The sequence below is a fragment of the Dama dama genome, chromosome 11, assembly GCF_033118175.1.
Source record: "Dama dama isolate Ldn47 chromosome 11, ASM3311817v1, whole genome shotgun sequence".
In the NCBI taxonomy this organism is placed as follows: domain Eukaryota; kingdom Metazoa; phylum Chordata; class Mammalia; order Artiodactyla; family Cervidae; genus Dama; species Dama dama.
The window spans coordinates 8,720,398-8,741,605 of NC_083691.1; the positions used below are offsets into that span (position 1 = coordinate 8,720,398).

Below are 21,208 nucleotides of genomic sequence, written 5' to 3' on the forward strand. Positions count from 1 at the left end.
GGGGGGCACGAGAAGCAGCTAAGTGCCGAGCAGTGAACAGTTCCTTCCCATTCATTTAGCTTTCTGTCTGGTGAAGAAAAAGCACGTTCTTCTCTAAGAAGCATTTGCTGACATCTGAGTTTCTATTTCCAACAAGAAAAATGAAAGGAAAAAATATTTCTTGATTTTCTTTACAAAATCAAAGTATTTGCACACGTGCAGGAAAGAAATGGGCAACGCATGCAGGACGGAAATGCTTGACAGCAAATTTCAGAACCAGCCAGACCTGGACTTGAGCCTCACTTCCACTACACACTAGCTGTGGCTTGGCCCTCCTAGGCCTCCATTTCCTCATCTATAAAATGGGATAATAGTACTACCTGCCCTACAGGGTTACTATGACTACTGAATTAGGTACTGTGTGCCAAGTGCTTAGCAAAATGTCTAGTATATAGCCAAGGCCCAGGGAAATAGCAAGCTGACATCAGAATGCTCACAGGATAAAACCCATTTATGGGTGCCTGCTGTTGGGTTTCTGCTCACACGTACTCACCTTAAGATGGACTTCACAGAAAGTGTTTTCGTGGGGCTGTAGGGAAGGCATATTTTCTGAGTACCCTAGAAAGTCAAAACAGCAAACCAGTGAGAAGCTTGGCAATTTCCATCCCTGGAAGAGTCTTACCTCATCACATAAAAGAAACCCATGTCTAGTCTTGTTCATGTTTCTTCAAGCGGCACGTATAAGAATAAATGTATCCTACGTTGGAAAAATTCTTAATCAGGCTCAACAGCACAGGCTCAACAACAATCCCCACCCTTCCAACCCCTAGGCATTTATGCTTTAAGGATCTGGACTGCTGGTCTTAGATGTCTCTGGCATTGTGATAAGCAGATGAGCTGCCTAAATCAAAGAAGGGGTTTGGTCTCTGAACCAAGAACTGGATCAGCCTCAAAGATCAGAATAAGAAAATAGTCTCTATGTGTTCAATAAGACCCAAATAATATTCCTCCAGGTCAAAAACTTTTCAAACTAGAAATCACCTGGCTCTTTCCAAGTTTTCATAATGTGTACTTTGATATTTTTCTGTGTTTACTTATTTAAAGTCTGTTTCTTCCTCTCTGAATGAGTACCCACTGTGACTATCTCATAGAAAGTGCTCAGTCAATACTGGCTGAAGGAAAGGGACTGAAGGAAGGCTTGCCTGAATGGCTCAGTCCCACGTCTAAGCACCCAGGACAGACAAGGCTAGCCTCTTTATAATCTCCCAAAAATGGTGGCTGCATGGCGCTGGAGCAGCCGAGAGGAGATACTCCACGTCTAAGGTCAGGAGCAAAGGCTGTGAGAAGACACCCCACATCCAAGGTAAAAGAAACCCCAATAAGACAGTAGGTGCTGAGAGAGGGCATCAGAGGGCAGACAGACTGAAACCACAATCACAGAAAACTAATCAACCTGATCACATGGACCACAGCCTTGTCTAACTCAGTGAAACTAAGTCATGCAGTGTAGGGCCACCCAAGACGGATGGGTCATGGTGGAGCACTCTGACAAAATGTGGCCCATTGGAGAAGGGAATGGCAAACCACTTCAGTATTCTTGCCTTGAGAACAGTATGAAGAGGCAAAAAGATAGGACACTGAAAGATGAACTCCCCAGGTTGGTAGGTTCCCAATACGCTACTGGAGATCAGTCAAGAAATAGAAATAACTCCAGAAGGAATGAACGGACGGAGCCAAAGCAAAAACAACACCAGGTGGTGGATGTGACTGGTGATAGAAGCAAGGTATGATGCTGTAAACAGCAATATTGCATAGGAACCTGGAATGTTAGGTCCATTAATCAAGGCAAATTGGAAGTGGTCAAACAGGAGTTGGCAAGAGTGAACATCGACACTCTAAGAATCAACAAACTAAAATGGACTGGAATGGGTGAATTTAATGCAGATGACCATTATATTTACTACTGTGGGCAGGAATCCCTTAGAAGAAATGGAGTAGCCATCATAGTCAACAAAAGAGTTCAAAATGCAGTACTTGGATGCAATCTCAAAAACGACAGAATGATCTCTGTTCGTTTCCAAGGCAAATCATTCAATACCACGGTAATCCAAGTCTATGCCCTGACCAGTAACGCTGAAGAAGCTGAAGTTGAACAAATTCTATGAAGACCTACAAGACCTTTTAGAACTAATATCCAAAAATGATGTCCTTTTCATTATAGGGGACTGGAATGCAAAAGTAGGAAGTCAAGAAACACCTGGAGTACCAGGAAAATTTGGCCTTGGAGTACAAAATGAAGCAGGTCAAAGGCTAACAGAGTTTTGCCAAGAGAACACACTGGTCATAGCAAACACCCTCTTCCAACAACACAAAAGAAGACTCTACACATGGACATCACCAGATGGCCAACATCAAAATCAGATTGATTATATTCTTTGCAGCCGAAGATGGAAAAGCTCTATACTGTCAGCAAAAACAAGACTGGGAGCTGATTGTGCCTCAGATCATGAACTCCTTACTGCCAAATTCAGACTTAAATTGAAGAAAGCAAGGAAAACCACTATACCATTCAGGCATGACCTAAATCAGATCCCTTATGATTATACAATGGAAGTGAGAAAAAGATTTAAGGGGCTAGATCTGATACACAGAGTGCCTGATGAACTATGGATGGAGGTTTGTGACACTGTACAGGAGACAGGGAGCAAGACCATCACCAAGAAAAAGAAATGCAAAAAGGCAAAATGGCTCTCTTAGGAGGCCTTACAAAATAGCTGTGAAAAGAAGGGAAGCGAAAAGCAAAGGAAAAAAGGAAAGATATTCCCATTTGAATGCAGAGTTCCAAAGAATAGCAAGGAGAGATAAGAAAGCCTTCCTTGGTGATCATTGCAAAGAAATAGAGGAAAATAATAGAATGGGAAAGACTAGAGATCGCTTCAAGAAAATTAGAGATATCAAGGGAACATTTCATGTAAAGATGGGCTCAATCAAGGACAGAAATGGTATGGACCTAACAGAAGCAGAAGATATTAAGAAGAGGTGGCAAGAATACACAGGAGAACTGTACAAAAAAGATCTTCACAACCCAGATAATCATGATGGTGTGATCACTCACCTAGAATCAGACATCCTGGAATGTGAAGTCAAGTGGGCATTAGGAGGCATCACTACGAACAAAGCTAGTGGAGGTGATGGCATTCCAGTTGAGTTATTTCAAATCCTAAAAGATGACGCTGTGAAAGTGCTGCATTCAATATGCCAGAAAATTTGGAAAACTCAGCAGTGGCCATAGGACTGGAAAAGGTCAGTTTTCATTACAATCCCAAAGAAAGGCAATGCCAAAGAATGCTCAAACTATAGCACAATTGCACTCATGTCACACGCCAGTAAATTAATGCTCAAAATTCTCCAAGCCAGGCTTCAGCAATACGTGAACCATATTGAACCAATACGTGAACTTCCAGATGTTCAAGCTGGATTTAAAAAAGGCAGAGGAACCAGAGATCAAATTGCCAACATTCGCTGGATCATCGAAAAAGCAAGAGAGTTCCAGAAAAACATCTATTTCTGTTTTATTCACTATGCCAAAGCCTTTGACTGTGTGGATCACAACAAACTATAGAAAATTTTTCAAGAGATGGGAATACCAGACCACCTGACCTGCCTCTTGAGAAATCTGTATGCAGGTCAGGAAGCAACAGTTAGAACTGGACGTGGAACAACAGACTGGTTCCAAATAGGAAAACGAGTATGTCGAGGTTGTATATTTTCATCATGCTTATTTAACTTTTATGCAGAGTACCTCATGAGAAACGCTGGGCTGGATGAAGCACAAGCTGGAATCAAGCCTGCCGGGAGAAATATCAATAACCTCAGATGTGCAGATGACACCACTCTTATGGCAGAAAGTGAAGAAGAATTAAAGAGCCTCTTGATGAAAGTGAAAGAGGAGAGTGAAGAAGTTGGCTTAAAGCTCAACATTCAGAAAACTAAGATCATGGCATCTGGTCCCATCACTTCATGGCAAATAGATGGGGAATCAGTGGAAACAGTGGCTGACTTTATTTTTGGGGGTTCCAAAATCACTGCAGATGTTGACTGCAGCCATGAAATTAAAAGACGCTTACTCCTTGGAAGGAAAGTTATGACCAACCTAGACAGCATATTAAAAAGCAGAGACATTACTTTGCCAACAAAGGTCTGTCTAGTCAAGGCTATGGTTTTTCTAGTAGTCATGTATGGATGTGAGAATTGGACTGTAAAGAAAGCTGAGCACCAAAGAATTGATGCTTTTGAACTGTGGTATTGGAGAAGACTCTTGAGAGTCCTTTGGACTGCAAGGAGATCTAACCAGTCCATCCTAAAGGAGATCAGTCCTGGGTGTTCACTGGAAGGTCTGATATTGAAGCTGAAACTCCAATCCTTTGGCCACCTGATGCAAAGAACTGACTCATTTGAAAAGACCCTGATACTGGGGAAGATTGAGGGCAGGAGGAGAAGGGGACTACAGAGGATGAGATGGTTGGATGGCATCACTGACTCAATGGACATGAGTTTGGGTAAACTCTGGGAGTTGGTGATGGTCAGGGAGGCCTGGTGCGCTGCAGATCATGGGTTCACAAAGATTCAGACAGGACTGAGTGACTGAACTGAACTGAACAGATTTATAGTCTGCAAAGGATTTATACTACACGTTTATTTAGCAAAAGAGATTATGATGTGGTCCACATATAAAATTCCCTTTTCAACTCTAAAAGTGCAGGAGATGCAGGAGACATGGCTTCCATCCCTGGGTCAAGAAGATCTCCTGGGGGAGGAAATGGCAACCCACTCCAATATTCTTGCCTGGAGAATCCCATGGACAGAGGAGCCTGGTGGGCTACAGTCCACAGGGTCACAGAATCGGACATGATTGAAGTGACCAAGTGTGCAGCATGTGTGGAATAGGGAGGGAGGATTCAGCCCAGCCTGGATTCTGGTAACAACGCCATGAGCTGCCAACACATGTGAAGTCCAGGGCTCGTGGGATTGTGCCTCTATATTTTTCTTCACTACAAAGAGGTAAAGCTCTTCTTCCCCATCACCTTTGTTTTGTGGTTTTCCAGGGTCACTCTCCAAGAAAAAACACCTTCCAGTTCTAGGTTTTCAGTGGAATTAACAAATGCACAGGGAGAGTCAAGTACAAGTGCATATCCGGCTATACTAAGTGAACACAGGAAGACACATGCGTGCGTGTCAACATCAACCCATTTACCTAGGGGGTGTGTGTGTGTGTGTGTGTGTGTGATGTCAAGAAGGACACTGCAATGATTATCTCTGAGTACTTGAATTTTGATCCTCTCCTTTTTTTACTTGCTGTATTGTCTGGATGGAAATTTTACAAGGGTGAATCATTTTTTTCCTTTGGGTTTAGAAGGAACACATCCAGAGATGCGTGAGACAGTTATGAGCAGGGTTTATACATTTAGCTGTGTTTCTGTTTAACTGGAGAATGTGAGCTCAAGGGAAGAGGGAGGGAGACTGAGTCACCTGCATCTTTGGATTCCCCACAGCCTCCAGCACTGGCCCTGGGCCAGCAGGGTCTCAGTAACTCACCCCCATGCTGACGTCCTGCTTTGAAATGTTCAGCTCCTCACTGCTCTGCAGTAGGCAGCAAATACCCACCCAGCCCTGCAAGATTCAGGGCTGAGAGAAGAGTTTTGGATTTGGGCACTGGCACTACTCAGAAGGGGTCCAATGCTCCTTCTGCCCATCCTATCTAACTCCATGGTGGTCCCAGGTCTCAATCCCACCTCCCTTCTCCTCTCACCACCCAAGAGTCATCCCAGAAGGCTCCTGTTCCTCTTGTATTTCCTGCTCCTTCTGACTGTCCCCCCTTCCCTCCCCCTACTCTCTGTGTGGCCAGTTCCCTTTCATCCTCTGGGTCTCTTTAACATCAGCTCCTCAGGAGACCTCCCTGGACTAGCTCGCTTTGGCAGCCTCCAGCATCATTCTGTCTTCATTTCCTTGAAGCGCTTATCTCAACTTATAAGGTAATCTAGACATTATCTTTGAAAATTAAAATAAGCAAAACTTTCCCTGGCATGTGCCCTACTCTTCCTCCCCAGAACCTGGCAACCATTGCAGTGAGGAGGTGAAGGGACAGTTAGCTCCTGAGGAAGAAGACGGGATTGAGAAAGTCTTATTCCAGACGGAGGCAGCAGCAGCATGGCATGACCCCTGGGCTCCTGAAAGCGAGGTGGAAGGAAGGAAGAAGGAAGACAGGCAAGCCGAGGGGTTAGGCCCTGGGGCCCTGGGTGCCTGCCTTCTGAGGACAGACCTGCATGGGATGGGTGTGGGAGGTCGCGAGGACATCAAGGTAAGGCCTAGAGGCACCTGGACTAGTGCTTACTTCCCAGACATGGCCTTCCAGAGGACTTTCAGGCAGAACCTGTTTGAACACCCTGAGCGGCAGTAACTCAGGGGTAGCTTTAGGCACGGCTGGTCAACAAGATTAGAGACTGGAGATGAAGGCACCAGCCTCTCCCCTTCTGACCAGGGCAGGGAGGCTGTAGCACTTCCAGGAGGCGCAGCAACCACCAGAGACCTGGGATCAGGTCAGAGGGTTCATGCATTTGGTGACTTCACTACAAGGAGCAAGTGGCCGGGACAAGGATTTCACGGACAGGCGCTCTCCAATGACCCCCGAAAAGCCAGAGGAGATTAGTTACATCTCAGAGGTTGCTCCGCTACAACAGAAACCACAAAGAACCCAGAGGGTCCTGGGTGGACCTCCGGCCACCGTGAGGTCTCAGAAACCCTCTCTTCTTGCACCCAAATATCACCTTCATGAGGAACAGGGTTAGTGGACAGAAATCCGAAAGGCTGATTATTTGTCCAGAAGAGACAGTCATCCAAGGAAAACGTTTAAGCCAGAAGAGACTGGAATACTGTAGTAGGCAAGGTAAAATAAGTAAGTGGAGGGGGTAGAAAACAGCCTTTTTCTGCAGAAGATAAGAGGCTTTGGACGAAGGCATCCTCACTGCTCAGCAGGGAGCTAAGGGGAAGAGATGATCATGCTCGCTCTTGGGAAAAACTGGTACACATCGCCCAGCATTATCTTCTAAAACTGTCATTCAAACTTGGTTCAAGAGCAGCCATGCTGTCGGCAAAACTGACCCCAATTGCACTGGCATGGGGGGAGCGGTAAGGCCAAAACTCTGCAGGAAATAATTCATGAGTAAGATCTAACTTTATTTTATATCAGATTTTTACCTTAAACCTGCTTAAAATTTTCTGAAACATAGATGTTTATATAAATAGCAGCAACAGAGTACACTGGTTAAGCTGGGCTTCATTAGTCATTAATCATCTCATTAATGTATTCAACAGATATTTTTTGAGCTCCTCCTATACACCAGGCACTGGGCTTGCTGGTAGGGATACTGAAGAGAAAGCATTAAGTCCCTTCCTTTCATGGAGCTCACAGTCTAGGGAGAGTGAAAGCACGAGTCAAAGAATGAATGACATCTAGGGTCAATCGGGTACAGTGAGGACAGCTCAGCAGGAGCCCTGGGTTCTGCCTGCTCTGCCACCTACTGGCATGGAGCCTTGGCCATGTTGGTTAAGCTCCCTAACCTGTAATAACACCTATGTATTCGGAGGACTTAGCTAGCATATAGTAAGTGTTCAGTAAGTATTAGATTTCATTGTTATTACTATTATTATTTTTAATCATCACAAGAAGTTCCTAGCCACAGTTTACTCTGTCATGGTTACTGGAAATTCTTTCTGGGCTTTTTGAAGTTGCTACTTTATTGCTCTATATGTATGTATGTGTGCAAAAGTGTGTGTATGTGTATAAAAATTGCTGTTCTTTTAAGTCTCTGTTATGTCTTTCCCAAAAATATCTACATAGCAATTTTGATATCCTATGTAGCTGAGACAAAAATCAGCATGTGATTATTTAAATACTGGATTTCAACAAAGGTACCCATCAAGTGGGAATACCAAATAAAAGAACTAACATTTTCCAAGTGTGGTTTGTTTTATTGCTTGTTAAATTATACACTGTACTCACCAATCCAAGAATAAAATGTTTTAACCTTCAGGCATCTAACCAGTTTAAGATTTGATGACTTGGGACACTGGGTAAATTTTCAAGCAAGATCTCACTTAATGTAGTCTTGTTAGTACTCATCATTCTGTCAGCCACAGCCCAGAACTTTCCCCACTTTACAAAGAAGAAGAAAGTGGAGGCTCAGAGGACATGAGAAATTTTCTCAAATACAACCCAAATGAACTTGTTATTGAGGGTTTTTTTTTAACCCTACTTTGCTTAACTCCAATGCTTTGCTCTTTCCAGGGTCCATATTACCTCTAAAAATTTCTCTGAGAAGCCAAGAAAAAAAGACCAAGAGAAGCAGAAAAGGTAAAAGATGAAAGACAGGGGTCAAATATAAGAATTACTAGAAAAAAAAATCAGAACAGGAAAAGAAGCAACACTAATGAACATAAAAAAACTTTCCTGTGCTAAAGAAAGGCCTGTGTCCTCGAGTTGAAAGTGTCTGCTTTCAGTTCAGTGTTCAGAGCCCACGATGGGCAGCATATATTTGTTAAATCTCAGGTTGCTTTTCTACCTCGTGATAGTGATGAAAGGAGCTAAGCCTCTAAGAAATCCTAGGAACACAGCTGATTCAGCGGTTGAGACTGGCTGGTGGAAACAGGAGCCCCCCAGGGACTGGGCCCATGTAACAGTATTATACTCCACTAAACTTTATTTCCTTTAGTTGAAGGTGAGCCAGCTTATCACTTTTAGTACGGGTAACAGCAAAGGTTAACACAGTCCTGTGTTCCCAGAGGGCAGAGACTGAGGGGGAGGTACATGTCTGCTTAGTGGCTAATGTAGGAAAAGCTGATGTTCAGCTCAGAGCATGAAGGTCTCTCCTGTGAACAGAATAATCCTCAATCAGTTCAGTTCAGTTCAGTCGCAGTAGCCCCCCTCAAAAATCCTCATAGAAAGAAAGCCAACAATGACACTGATTCAACTCTGGAGTGGCACTGAAACTCCAGGTGCAGGTCAGACACTCACTGTTTTCCTCCAAAGGATCGCGCGGTATTGAGGGACACGCTGATTGTTTTGGTCAGAGAGGGTCACGGACAGGAAGAAGGGACTCTTCTCAGCATCGTTTCCAATGTAGTTCTGATGGACTGGAAAAGAGGCAGATTCAGAATGTGAAAACGCAGCTGGCTCCTCTGGGGGCTGGGAGCAGTGGGCGCTGCAGGTGGACAACAGCCCTTCCCACAGGATCAGAGAATGGTAATCTCCAGCCCAGATTGGGACAGAACCTGGCAACTCTATCCTAATCATGCTTTCCAGGTCCCCCTGCCAGGGATGGGCTCAGGAATGAACATGTGACCAAATACTGGCCAGTGAGATAAGGGAAGAAGTGTGTCAAGGGGTTTCTGAAAAGGCTTTCTCACTGCTGAAGACGGCCTTCCTTTTTCCCTTGGAGATGGTGGTGTCTAGAAGTGATGCCTGGAATTACTGCAACCATCTTGTGACTCTGAGGAGGGCCAGCACGGATGACATCACCGAGTCTCGGACTCCAACAACCCCAGAGCCTGCCCTACCTCTGGTCTCTTGATCTCTCCCTTGAAATTTAAGCCAGTTGAGGCAACTGAAGGCATCCAAACTGATGGCACCACTTTTCTCAGAAATTCTCAGTACTCCAGGCAAAGGCTTTTAAGTAATCGGGAAGATAGCAACTTTCCCTCCATTTCTTTCTTTATAAAGAGACATGTCTTGCCAAATAAATGAACTAAGAATAATATAGTGTCTGATTTTTATAAAGCCATCATTTGGGTCCAATCAAATAGCTCAAGTATCATCTTCTACAAATAAATCAGTAACAATAAATAAATGAGTTAGCCTGATAAGGCTAAATCATTCTTCAAATCATTTCTAATCCTGCCATAGTGATTACTCTTCCATTCTCACTTCCATCTGTTGCTAACCACACTTCTGTTTTCACCTCTCCATGTATGATTACGTGAGTCCTTCATGTCAAAATGTACACCACTATTCATGACAGAGTTCTTGGTATGTGCCAGGCATTAGGCTTACTGTGCCTCATTGACACTTCTGTTCAAACCTCCTAGGCATATACTAGTAACATCTTTGCTTTAAAGATAAGGAAATTAAGACTCAGAGAAGTGGGAGTAACTGGTATAGAGTCCTATGTAGATAACAGCAGACCCAGGATTCAGTCTGTACTGAATCCCACTGTACTCGTGGGATTCAGATCCCACGAGGACAGGGATCATAACTGCCTTTGCCAGAGCACAGTGCCTGGCACATGGCAGGTAATAAATAAACCCTGGTCACCAGAACCTATAGCATAATGCCTCTCTGTTCTGTATTGGCCCTGGAGCTCAGGGAATCGTTTCTCTCCTCATTATCTTGAATCAAGTGTTCAAGACCCACTGCAGACTGGGTATGGGCCTTGTTAAGTCTAAAGTTGTTTGTGCCCTGCAAATTTTTCTCATCTTGCAAATCACTTATTCAGACTACTTAATCCTCTGTATCTCCCCAGGGACAAAAACAACTGGCAAAAACTTAAAATTAAAAATGTAAAAATATAAGTAACAAATTTAAAACTGAGAAAATCTGCTAGGGCTGAGACTCTGAATCGAATCTTCAAATCTATGGAGGTTACAACTGACCTTGAAATGAAGTACCCTGACCTCAGTATCCTCTAATCCAATAAGTTTCACACATACAGGGTACCAGAAATTACACTGACATTAATTTTCATTCTGAATATCCTTTCTTCCCAACCACTGGAATGGCATAATTACCTTGTCCTAAAAAATACTTGAAATACCATCTGGTGTGGTATTCCGGGTTCTCTAAGTGCACGTCTGTCCTTCGCCAAGTACCTGGCAGAGCAGTCGCGTTCTGTAATGGAACAAAGTTATGCCATTAAGAGACTTAGAAAGTAAACAAGGTAGCAATGAACCAGATGCCAAAGAAGCAGAAAAGTCACTGTTAAAAGCTTACAAACAGGGCTGTGACCACATGTTCTCATTAGAAAAGACACTCAGTCTAAATCCACATCATAGAAATTTTCTGGAGGTCCTTGGGGTGGAGGAAAAAGCACCAGGTGAACCAGTGAGCTAAGCGACTTCTAACTTGGATATAACTTGAATTGAAAGTTTTTTTCCTTTCTGGTACGAAGCCTCCACGATATCTGGAAGCTGGTGCCCTCTAGAGGCAGGCCCTTCTGATTGTAATCCCTGTAACAGGCACATTTCACCTGGAAAACATCCTGGCATCTTATCTGTGTTCATATGTTTTATAAAATTTTTAAAAATTATCACAAGTAACTCAATTGATGTGGAAAATGTGGATAAACATAGTGAATAATATGAATCATTTGTCCAAAAACAATTACTATGAATGACTTGATATGGTTCCTTCTAATTTTTTCCCAACATTTTCTTACCAACATGGAATCATACTGAATGTACAGTTTGAAACTCCACTGACATCTCTGTTGCACCATGTGCCAGACTACTGGCAGATTCTTTTCTCATTCTGACATGCCTCTAGAGATTTACTAGACATCTGTGGTCAGTGGTGCTTTCTTGATCATGCTGAAGAAGTTCCCTTCAATTCCAAGTTTATAAAGAGGCTTTTCTGAGAAATGGATATTGAATTTTACTGAAAGCTTTTTTGGGGCAATGATTGAGCAAATGGGTTAAATGGGGAAAATCATAGTAATGTAATGAATTACCCTAATGGCTCTTCTGATACTGAATCAGTCTTAGATTTCTGGAATACACCCTTCTAGGTATTCTTCTGATATATTTACTGCTGGATTTAAAAAATGACTATGTATCATATTTGTTAGATGAATCTATAGGTTTCTTTTCAGTATGTATTTCCGGCATGCCTTCAGGGTTACATTGCTTTATAATGTAAGTCAGGGTGCTTTCTGTCTTGCTCACTGCTCTGGAATACTGATGTTCACAGAAAGAGCTCTACATGCCAGGTCCTAGGCCACACACTTTACATACATCACCTCCATAGTGTCTCCACCAACTCATGAAACAGAGTTGATCTTAGCACCCTACTTTCAGATGAGGAAATCGAGGCTTAGAGACGTTAAGTATGTTGCCTAAGGTGGCAGAGATAATAAGCAGTGGAGCTGAAACAGAGATCAAATCCAATGTCAGAATTTTTTCTTTTTTTAATCTTAACCATTACATCATCTTCTGCATGCTTTATTTAATGTTCTGCCTTTACACCCAGATGTGCCAGTTGGTAAAGAATCCGCTTGCTAATGCAGGAGACACAAGAGATGTGGGTTTGATCTCTGAGTAGGAAAGATAACCTGGAGTAGGAAATGGCAACCTACTCCAGTATTCTTGCCTGGAAAATTCCATAGACAGGGGAGCCTGGCAGGCTATATTTCATGGGGTTGGAAAGAATCAGGCATGACTGAGCACACACACACGCACCCACACCCATATATATAACTTTCTATTTGGCAATAATTTTAAACTTACATAAAGCCTGCAAGAATAAGAAGAATGCAAAAAGCATCTGTCTGCTTTTTACCAGATTCACCTACTGCTAACATTTTACCCGATTACCCACTTGTTCACTACTCTCTCTCCCTCTACACACACACACACACACACACTTTTTCTGAATCATTTAAGGCTAAGTTGCATGAATAATAGCCCTTTATTCTTAAACACCTCAATGTGTATTTCCCAAGAAGAAGAATATCTTTTTACATAAGCCACGATACAGCTTTATCAACAATTGTAAATGTAACCTTGATACAATCCTTTAACCTACCATCTGTACTCCAGTTCTGTCAACTGACTCAACAATGTTGGTTGAAGCATTTTCATTTGATTGTCATGTCTCTTTAGACTCCTTTAATCTGGAACTTTTCCATAGGTTTTCTTTGTCATTTATGACACTGACATTTCTGAAGAATGTAGCACAAACATACCTCATATTTTTCTTTTTCCTTTTTTAAATAAAGCACTCCTCATTTGGGGTTTGTATGATGTTTCTCTATGATTAGATTCAGGTGATGTGTGCTTGGTTGGAATACAACATAAGCAAGGGGTGTCCTCAGTGGATCAGATTTCAAGATGTCCATCTGTTTCTCATTGGTGATAGTAATGTTGATCACCTGCCCAAAATGTTGCCTCTCAGTTTTGACCTTCTGGTGTGATTCGAGAAGAGCATATAACTGGATTTTGTTCCTCACAGAATTTCTGGATGATTCCTTGTCAACAGCTGTTCGTTTTATAACCATAAACCATGGGCAGTACTCCTGGCCCACAGTTCTCTTCACCGTGCCACCATGCAGCATGCAGCTATGACATCACCTGGAGTCCAGCAGCCAGCCTTAGGAATCATCTGACCAGACATCAGTGGGGTCCAGCCAGCACAACTTGTCTTATACAGTCAGACCTACAGTGGATGGTGTCATGGTTCCAAGGCCCTGGATCCTAGAAAGCATCAGCAAAGCCTGGAGAGGAGACTCTTCAGTCACCAGGACACTTAAGCCTCTGGAACCTCCAACACTTGCATGGCTCAGAGAGCTTCTTCAGCATCCCCAGTGATTTCTGATGGACACTGAGAATCAATGATCTATACCAAGGGTTCTAACAGAACCCAGAGGGAGCATGAACTTGGTTGGGGTAAAAAATCTTTATTTTCATTAGCTTTCAACTAAAATTCAGCATTTCATTCAATTATGAACATATGCAAAAAAAAAAAAAAAAAATAGAAGGAACAGCCTTGATAACCATGTCACCAAAAAAAAAAAAAAAAAAAATCACAGATACTTTCAGAACTCATCCCAGTAAGTGCAGATATCTCAAAAATACTGTTGATGCCATTCCCTGCTCAAAATTACAACAGTTATGAGATCTGCTGCTGAATTTGTTATTATAATGTATTCATTGAAAAGCATGTATATTACAGTATTATAAATTAGGTTTAAAAGTAATTTTGATAACCATTTCAATACAACTGTTTTCGTTTGTAATTCCATGTATCTTGTTTTAAGCATAAAAAAAATATTATTCTGAGAAGGGAGTTCAAAGGCGTGGAAAACGTCCCCTGACTCTAGACCTTCTGCAGCCCTGAATCTGCAGACTTGCCTCCTAGTGCTCTGAGTGTTGGCACCAGCGGAGTGGAATAATACAGGTGAGGCAAGAGGCAGCACGCACCTGGGAGTGAGAGATGGGACTCTGGTTGGTGTCACACCCCAAACCTCTGTTGAGTACAAACTGTCAATTAGGAGTTCTTTTCTTAATGATCAAAAAGATACCTATTTAACTTTCATCTTCACAGAATACTAAACTAAACTGGGGGAAAAACCCAACACCTAAAAAGTTGTGAGTCTCACAGGGAAAGACACTTCCTGTCCCTTGTTAAAAGCACATATGATGAGGTGTAAAGACGAGAAAACATACAAGAACTGACCACAGAAATGGAGGCTAAGCAGAAAACAAAAAATCCCTCTGCTCAAGATCCCAGAAGAAAGACTCTGAAAACTAGTTCCAATTCCTGATAAGTAGCAGCAGTAGACAGGAAAGCGCACAAGTCTTTAGTGTACAGTGAAATGATTTTCAAATATATTTTCAAATATATATATATATATATATATATATATATATATATATACACGCCCTTGTGGGCTTCCAAGTTGGCATTAGTGGTAAAGAAACTGCCTGCCAATGCAGGAGATGCAAGAGACGCGGATTTAATTCCTGGGTCGGGAAGATCTCCTGGAGGAGGGCATGGCAACCCACTCCAGTATTCTTGCTTGGAAAATCCCATGGACAGGGGAGTCTGGTGGGCTACAGTACATGGGGTCTCAAAGAGTTGGACAGGACAGAATCGAATGAGCACGCACATACACCCTTTGTAACTACCTGATCAAGACAGAGAAGCTTTTCAGTACCACAGAAGGCTCCTTCATGCATTTTCCGAGTCAACACTCAATCACACTCTGAAAGGTAAGCACTATTGTGACTTTTATCACCATAGATTAGTTTTACTTACTCTTGAACTTCATGGAAACCAAATCATATCACCTGTATTCATTTGAGTCAGGTCCTTTGTTCTTAGACCTTATGTGTGTGACTTCCACTTTATCAGTGAAGCAGTAGTCCATTGCCTCACTGCTACACAGCAGTCCATGTATGAACTCCAAAATTCATGTATTCACTTTCCAGTTGATGGTAATTAAGAATAAAGCCATGATAGGGACTTCCCTGATGGCCTCGTGGTTAGGACTCTGTGCTTCCAATGCAGGGGCCACAGGTTTGATCCCTGGTTAGGAACTAAAGATCCTACATGTCACATGGTATGGCCAAATTAAAAAATAAATAAAACTCATACACAGAAAAGAATAAAGCCACAATGAACTCTCTTTTCTGCTGGGTGTACATCCTGGGACCCAGAGGATACAGACATTCAGTTTGAGTAGGTATTATCAACAGCCTCCAAGAGGAAGGCACCAATTTACATAATTAGCAATAAATAGAAGAGGTCCAGTTGCTCCACATTCTCTGATCAACTCTGAGCAATTCAGTGCTTAAATTTTAGTGGCTCTAGAGTGGGCGTCCATGTGTGCCTGCTACATCGCTTCAGTCATGTCCGACTCTTTGTGACTTTATGAACTGTAGCCTGCCAGGCTCCTCTGTCCATGGATTCCCCAGGCAAGAATACTGGAGTGGGTTGCCATGCCTTCCTCCAGGGGATGTTCCCGACCCAGGGATCAAACCCACGTCTCTTATGTCTCCTGCGCTGGCAGACAAATTCTTTACCACTAGCGCCCTGGAATGGGTGTAGTAGTACCCAATTGTTGTTTCAGTTTTACAATAAATTTTTACTATTTTAAGTATGACCTAAATTTTAGAGAAGATTCCAAAGATATAGAAACTTCCTACAGCACTTCAAGGTGACAATGACACATTATTTACTTGATATCAATCAACAATCAATAGGAGGAAATATTTTGATGAATACATATATCAGACAGCCAAACTTTAACATTGCAAATATCCATACTAATTGTATCCCTTTCTAATTTGCTAGAAGGTATTGTGGAGTAATTAACTCAAATTCTTCTATACTTCAGACTTGCCTGAACACGTCCACAGGGTTGAATGAGTCTTGAGACTGAATCATTTCTGCATTAGATTCCAAAGCCCACAAAAGCTCCTTGTTGTGTTCCTTGTTTTGTTTTGCCTAACCACATATACTTGTGGGATGTGAAGGACGATGACTGTATATGGCCAAGATATTGTGACGAGAACTTAATCTAAATATAATACCCCCGTTTTATCTGAATGCTCTTTAATATTTGACTTTAAGCAGGGAATCCACAAAAACAAGACTGGGAGCTGACTGTGGCTTGGATCATGAACTCCTTATTGACAAATTCAGACTGAAATTGAAGAAAGTAGAGAAAATCACTAGACCATTCAGGTATGACCTAAATCAAATCTCTTATGACTATACAGTGGAAGTGAGAAATAGATTTAAGGGACTAGATTTGATAGACAGAGTGCCTGATGAACTATGGATGGAGGTTAGTGACATTATACAGGAGACAGAAATCAAGACCATCCCCAAGAAGAAGAAATGCAAAAAAGCAAAATGACTGGCTGAGGAGGACTTACAAATAGCTGTGAAAAGAAGGGAAGATAAAAGCAAAGGAGAAAAGGAAAGATATACCCATTTGAATGCAGAGTTCCAAAGAATAGCAAGGAGAGATATGAAAGCCTTCCTCAGTGATCAATGCAAAGAAATAGACAAAAACAATAGAATGGGAAAGACTAGAGATCTCTTCAAGAATATTAGAGATACCAGGGGAACATTTCATGCAAAGATGGAGACAATAAAGGACAGAAATGGCAGGGACCTAACAGAAGCAAAAGATATTAAGAAGAGGTGGCAAGAATACACAGGAGAACTGTACAAAAAAGATCTTCATGACCCAGATAATCACGATGGTGTGATCACTCACCTAGAGCCAGACATCCTGGAATGTGAAGTCAAGTGGGCATTAGGAAGCATCACTACGAACAAAGCTAGTGGAGGTGATGGAATTCCAGTTGAGGTATTTCATATCCTGAAAGATGATGCTGTGAAAGTGCTGCATTCAATATGCCAGAAAATCTGGAAAACTCAGCAATGGCCACAGGACTGGAAAAGGTCAGTTTTCATTCCAATCCCAAAGAAAGGCAATGCCAAAGAATGCTCAAACTACAGCACAATTGCACTCATCTCATACGCTAGTAAAGTAATGCTCAAAATTCTCTAAGCCAAGCTTCAGCAATACGTGAACTGTGAACTTCCAGATGTTCAAGCTGGATTTAGAAAAGGCAGAGGAACCAGAGATCAAATTGCCAACATCCGCTGGATCATCAAAAAAGCAAGAGAGTTCCAGAAAAACATCTATTTCTGCTTTATTCACTATGCCAAAGCCTTTGACTGTGTGGCTCACAATAAACTGGAAAATTCTGAAAGAGATGGGAATACCAGACCACCTGACCTGCCTCTTGAGAAACCTGTATGTAGGTCAGGAAGCAACAGTTAGAACTGGACATGGAACAACAGACTGGTTCCAAATAGGAAAAGGAGTACGTCAAGGCTGTCTATTGTCACCCTGCTTATTTAACTTATATGGAGTACATCATGAGAAACACTGGGCTGGAAGAATCACAAGCTGGAATCAAGCCTGCCGGGAGAAATATCAATAACCTCAGATGTGCAGATGACACCACCCTTATGGCAGAAAGTGAAGAACTAAAGAGCCTCTTGATGAAAGTGAAAGAGGAGAGTGAAAAAGTTGGCTTAAAGCTCAACATTCAGAAAACTAAGATCATGGCATCTGGTCCCATCACTTCATGGCAAATAGATGGGGAAACAGTGGAAACAGTGGCTGACTTTACTTTCTGGGCTCCAAAATCACTGCAGATGGTGATTGCAGCCATGAAATTAAAAGATGCTTACTCCTTGGAAGGAAAGTTATGATCAACCTAGACAGCATATTAAAAAGCAGAGACATTACTTTGCCAACAAAGGTCCGTCTAGTCAAGGCTATGTTTTTTCCAGTGGTCATGTATGGATGTGAGAGTTGGACTATAAAGAAAGCTCAGTGCCGAAGGATTGATGCTTTTGAACTGTGGTGTAGGAGAAGACTCTTAAGAGTCCCTTGGACTACAAGGAGATCCAACCAGTCCATCCTAAAGGAGATCATCAGTCCTGGGTTTTCATTGGACGGACTGATGTTGAAGCTGAAACTCCAATACTTTGGCCGCCTGATGAGAAGAGCTGACTCATTGGAAAAGACCCTGATGTTGGAAAGATTGAAGGCAGGAGGAGAAGGGGACTACAGAGGATGAGATGGTTGGATGGCATCACCGACTCAATGGACATGGGTTTGGGTGGACTCGGGGAGTCGGTGATGGACAGGGAGGCCTGGCATGCTGCATTTCATGGGGCTGCAAAGAGTCGGACACGACCGAGCGACTGAACTGCACTGAGGGAGTCCACCTAACACAAGCACTCCAACTACATATGAGAGCCACAGTTTCATATGATGCCTGTCATTTTTCAGAGTCCTTTCTAGAGTGAGTTTAATTAATGAGCGAATGTTTTAAAGCTGACTTTCCCTGACTTTCTAGGCTAAATTGCAAAAGAACACTGGCAATAAAAGATGAACCTTTAAAATAATAAACTAAAAAATGTTGACTTGCAAATATAAATATAAGCTGGTTGAAGAAAGTGAAATCACATGAAATTAAAATCATTTCTCTCTCCCACCCCCCATGTCCTAATCTACTTTCTTTCCCTATAATAACTGTGTAATTAGATTGGTTCGGATAGTCTCAGGTCCTTTTATGCATTTACAAAAATGTGTTTATACATATGTGCGCACATTCACATACATACTTATGTACATGGACACACATAATCTGCTTTCATAAATGGGACAGTATTGTAGCTACTACACTGAAACTTTTTTCACTAAGAAAAAATCTTAGAAAGATTCCTATCAGTACCTACAGTCTACCTTGTTCTTTTAAACGACTACATAGCTTTTTTAAAAAATTAAACACTTCAATTGAGTATAGATGTAAAAACTATGTAAACATAAAAGGGCCTAAAGTAGAAAGTTAAGGTCCTCTAACTTCTTCCCTGACCTCCCACTTCTACTCCAGAAGCAATTACTATTAAATTCTAAGATGTTCCTTTGGAAATTTTCTTGCATATTGGCAAGCATGTTTATCTTTTTTGTTTGTTTTTAAGGAAATGGGATAATATCAAACGAACCATTCTGGAGCTTGCTTTTAAGTCTAGTGCTGTATGGTAAACATTTTCCTACGGTATTACATTTACCGCTACCTCATTCTAACAGCTACTAAGCATTCCATTGTATAAATGTATCATGATTTTCAAAATCATTCCACTACTGATGGAAACTCAGGTTGTTTCCTGGTTATTATTTTTTTTTTCCTATTTTAAAACAATGCTTCAATGCACATCCTAACAGTAGAACTTCTGACCAAATGGCATATGAATTTTTTCTTTTTTTTTTCTTTTATATTTTGGCCATGCTGCATGGCATGTGGGATCCCAATTCCCCAACCAGGGATCAAATTCACACCCACTACATTGGCAATGCAGAGTTTTAATCACTGGACCACCAGGGAAGTTTCAGTATATGTGTCTTTAATAATTACTAGTTGCCTTCCCAAAGGATTGTACTCATTTACATGTCCCCCAACAGTTTGAAATCCCATGGACAAAGGAGCCTGGTAAGCTACAATCCACGGGGTCCCAAAAGAGTCTGACACAACTTAGCGACTAAAACAACAGAAGTGTGTAAGAGAACCATCCCTGTGCTAAGGAAGATATCTATACAAAGCTGAAAGACTGTCCCCCTGCTTCATCATATACTAATTGCTACACACAAGTGAGCTGTAAGAGAGGTCTCCAGTGATCTACCCGAGGGTCAAACTCATTTTAATTAATAACCTGAATGAGTACGCAGATGGCAGGATAAGCACATCTGAAGGCAATATAAGATTCTCAGGGGGGGGGGGTTAGCCTATTGGCTAACAGATGACAGATCAAGATGTCAAAAAAAAAAAAAAACTTGACAACTAGCAATTATGGGACACATGAATAAGATTAAATTCAGCCTGGACAACTATAAAATCCTACACTTAGGTACAAACACAAATTTCACAAGTACATGGTGAAGGCCAGGTGCTATAAAGTAGCAATTCTCTCTTTTTTTTTTATCCAGTAGGAGATGGAGGCTCAGCAACCTTCAATCCTTATCTGGTAAGTGGTGGAGCTGAGGTCTGAACCCAGGTTTGTTTGACTACAATACGTCTCCACTGCACCATGAAGGTGCCTCACAGAGAAATAACAGCACACATGGGAAAGACCGGGGTAGGGGTATGGGTGGGGGTAGTATACTGTAGGTGCCTAATGAGTCCTCAGGCATCATGAAAAGAGGAGCATGTGCATAGCAAGGAAGAGGAGGAGTCGGCCTCCGTGGTGGTGTGGGGCGAGCCCGGAGCTAGCTGTTCATTCCTGAACACTTCCACCTAAAAGATCCATTAACATGCTCTTCACATGTGTCAAGGGTGATGATAAGTGGAACTGAGTCCATGTCTTAGGAGAAAAACAGCAGATGTCCTGGAATGCTGGAAAGCCTGTCATGTGGAAGAAGGCTCAGCCTTACACTACAGGCTCCAGAAACCATAAATAGAAACTCTGAGTGGAAAATATAGACGGATGGATGCTGTTCAATAGAAAGAACTTTCTAGCAATGAGAGACGCCGAAAAATGGAATGAACTTTAGAGTTGTGGTATGATGGGAAATATATATCTGGTCTTTGGTTCCTAGCACAGAGCTCCTAAAGTCCTTGGAATTTCCTGAGTAATAAAGGTGACAGGGGCATCTTTTGTCCAAATGAGGCAACTCTTGGTGGGCCCCCAGCTAGCTTCAGGATGGGGCTGGCAGCTCAAAAGACCAAGCTTGATGAGAAACTTGGAACTTTCAGCCCTACCCTGCAACATTTGGGGAGGGGAGAGGGGCTGGAGATCAAGTTAATCAACAACGGCCAATGATTTAATCAACCACACCTAAGTGAGTTTCCAGGCTGGTGATGACATCAAGGT

At 42.1% G+C, this 21,208-nt stretch overlaps 1 protein-coding gene across 2 annotated transcripts in view; it reads right to left on the reverse strand.

The window, feature by feature from the left end:
• The window catches only part of GARNL3 (GTPase activating Rap/RanGAP domain like 3), a 159,664-nt gene that overhangs the window by 58,843 nt on the left and 79,613 nt on the right, over positions 1-21,208 (reverse strand). For both annotated transcript variants that reach the window (XM_061154616.1, XM_061154617.1), the window contains 3 exons: positions 10,819-10,918; positions 9,050-9,168; positions 533-597 (listed from right to left, as the gene is read on the reverse strand). In XM_061154616.1, the coding sequence (XP_061010599.1) occupies positions 533-597; positions 9,050-9,168; positions 10,819-10,918 (284 nt within the window). The remainder of the gene's footprint in view (positions 1-532; positions 598-9,049; positions 9,169-10,818; positions 10,919-21,208) is intronic.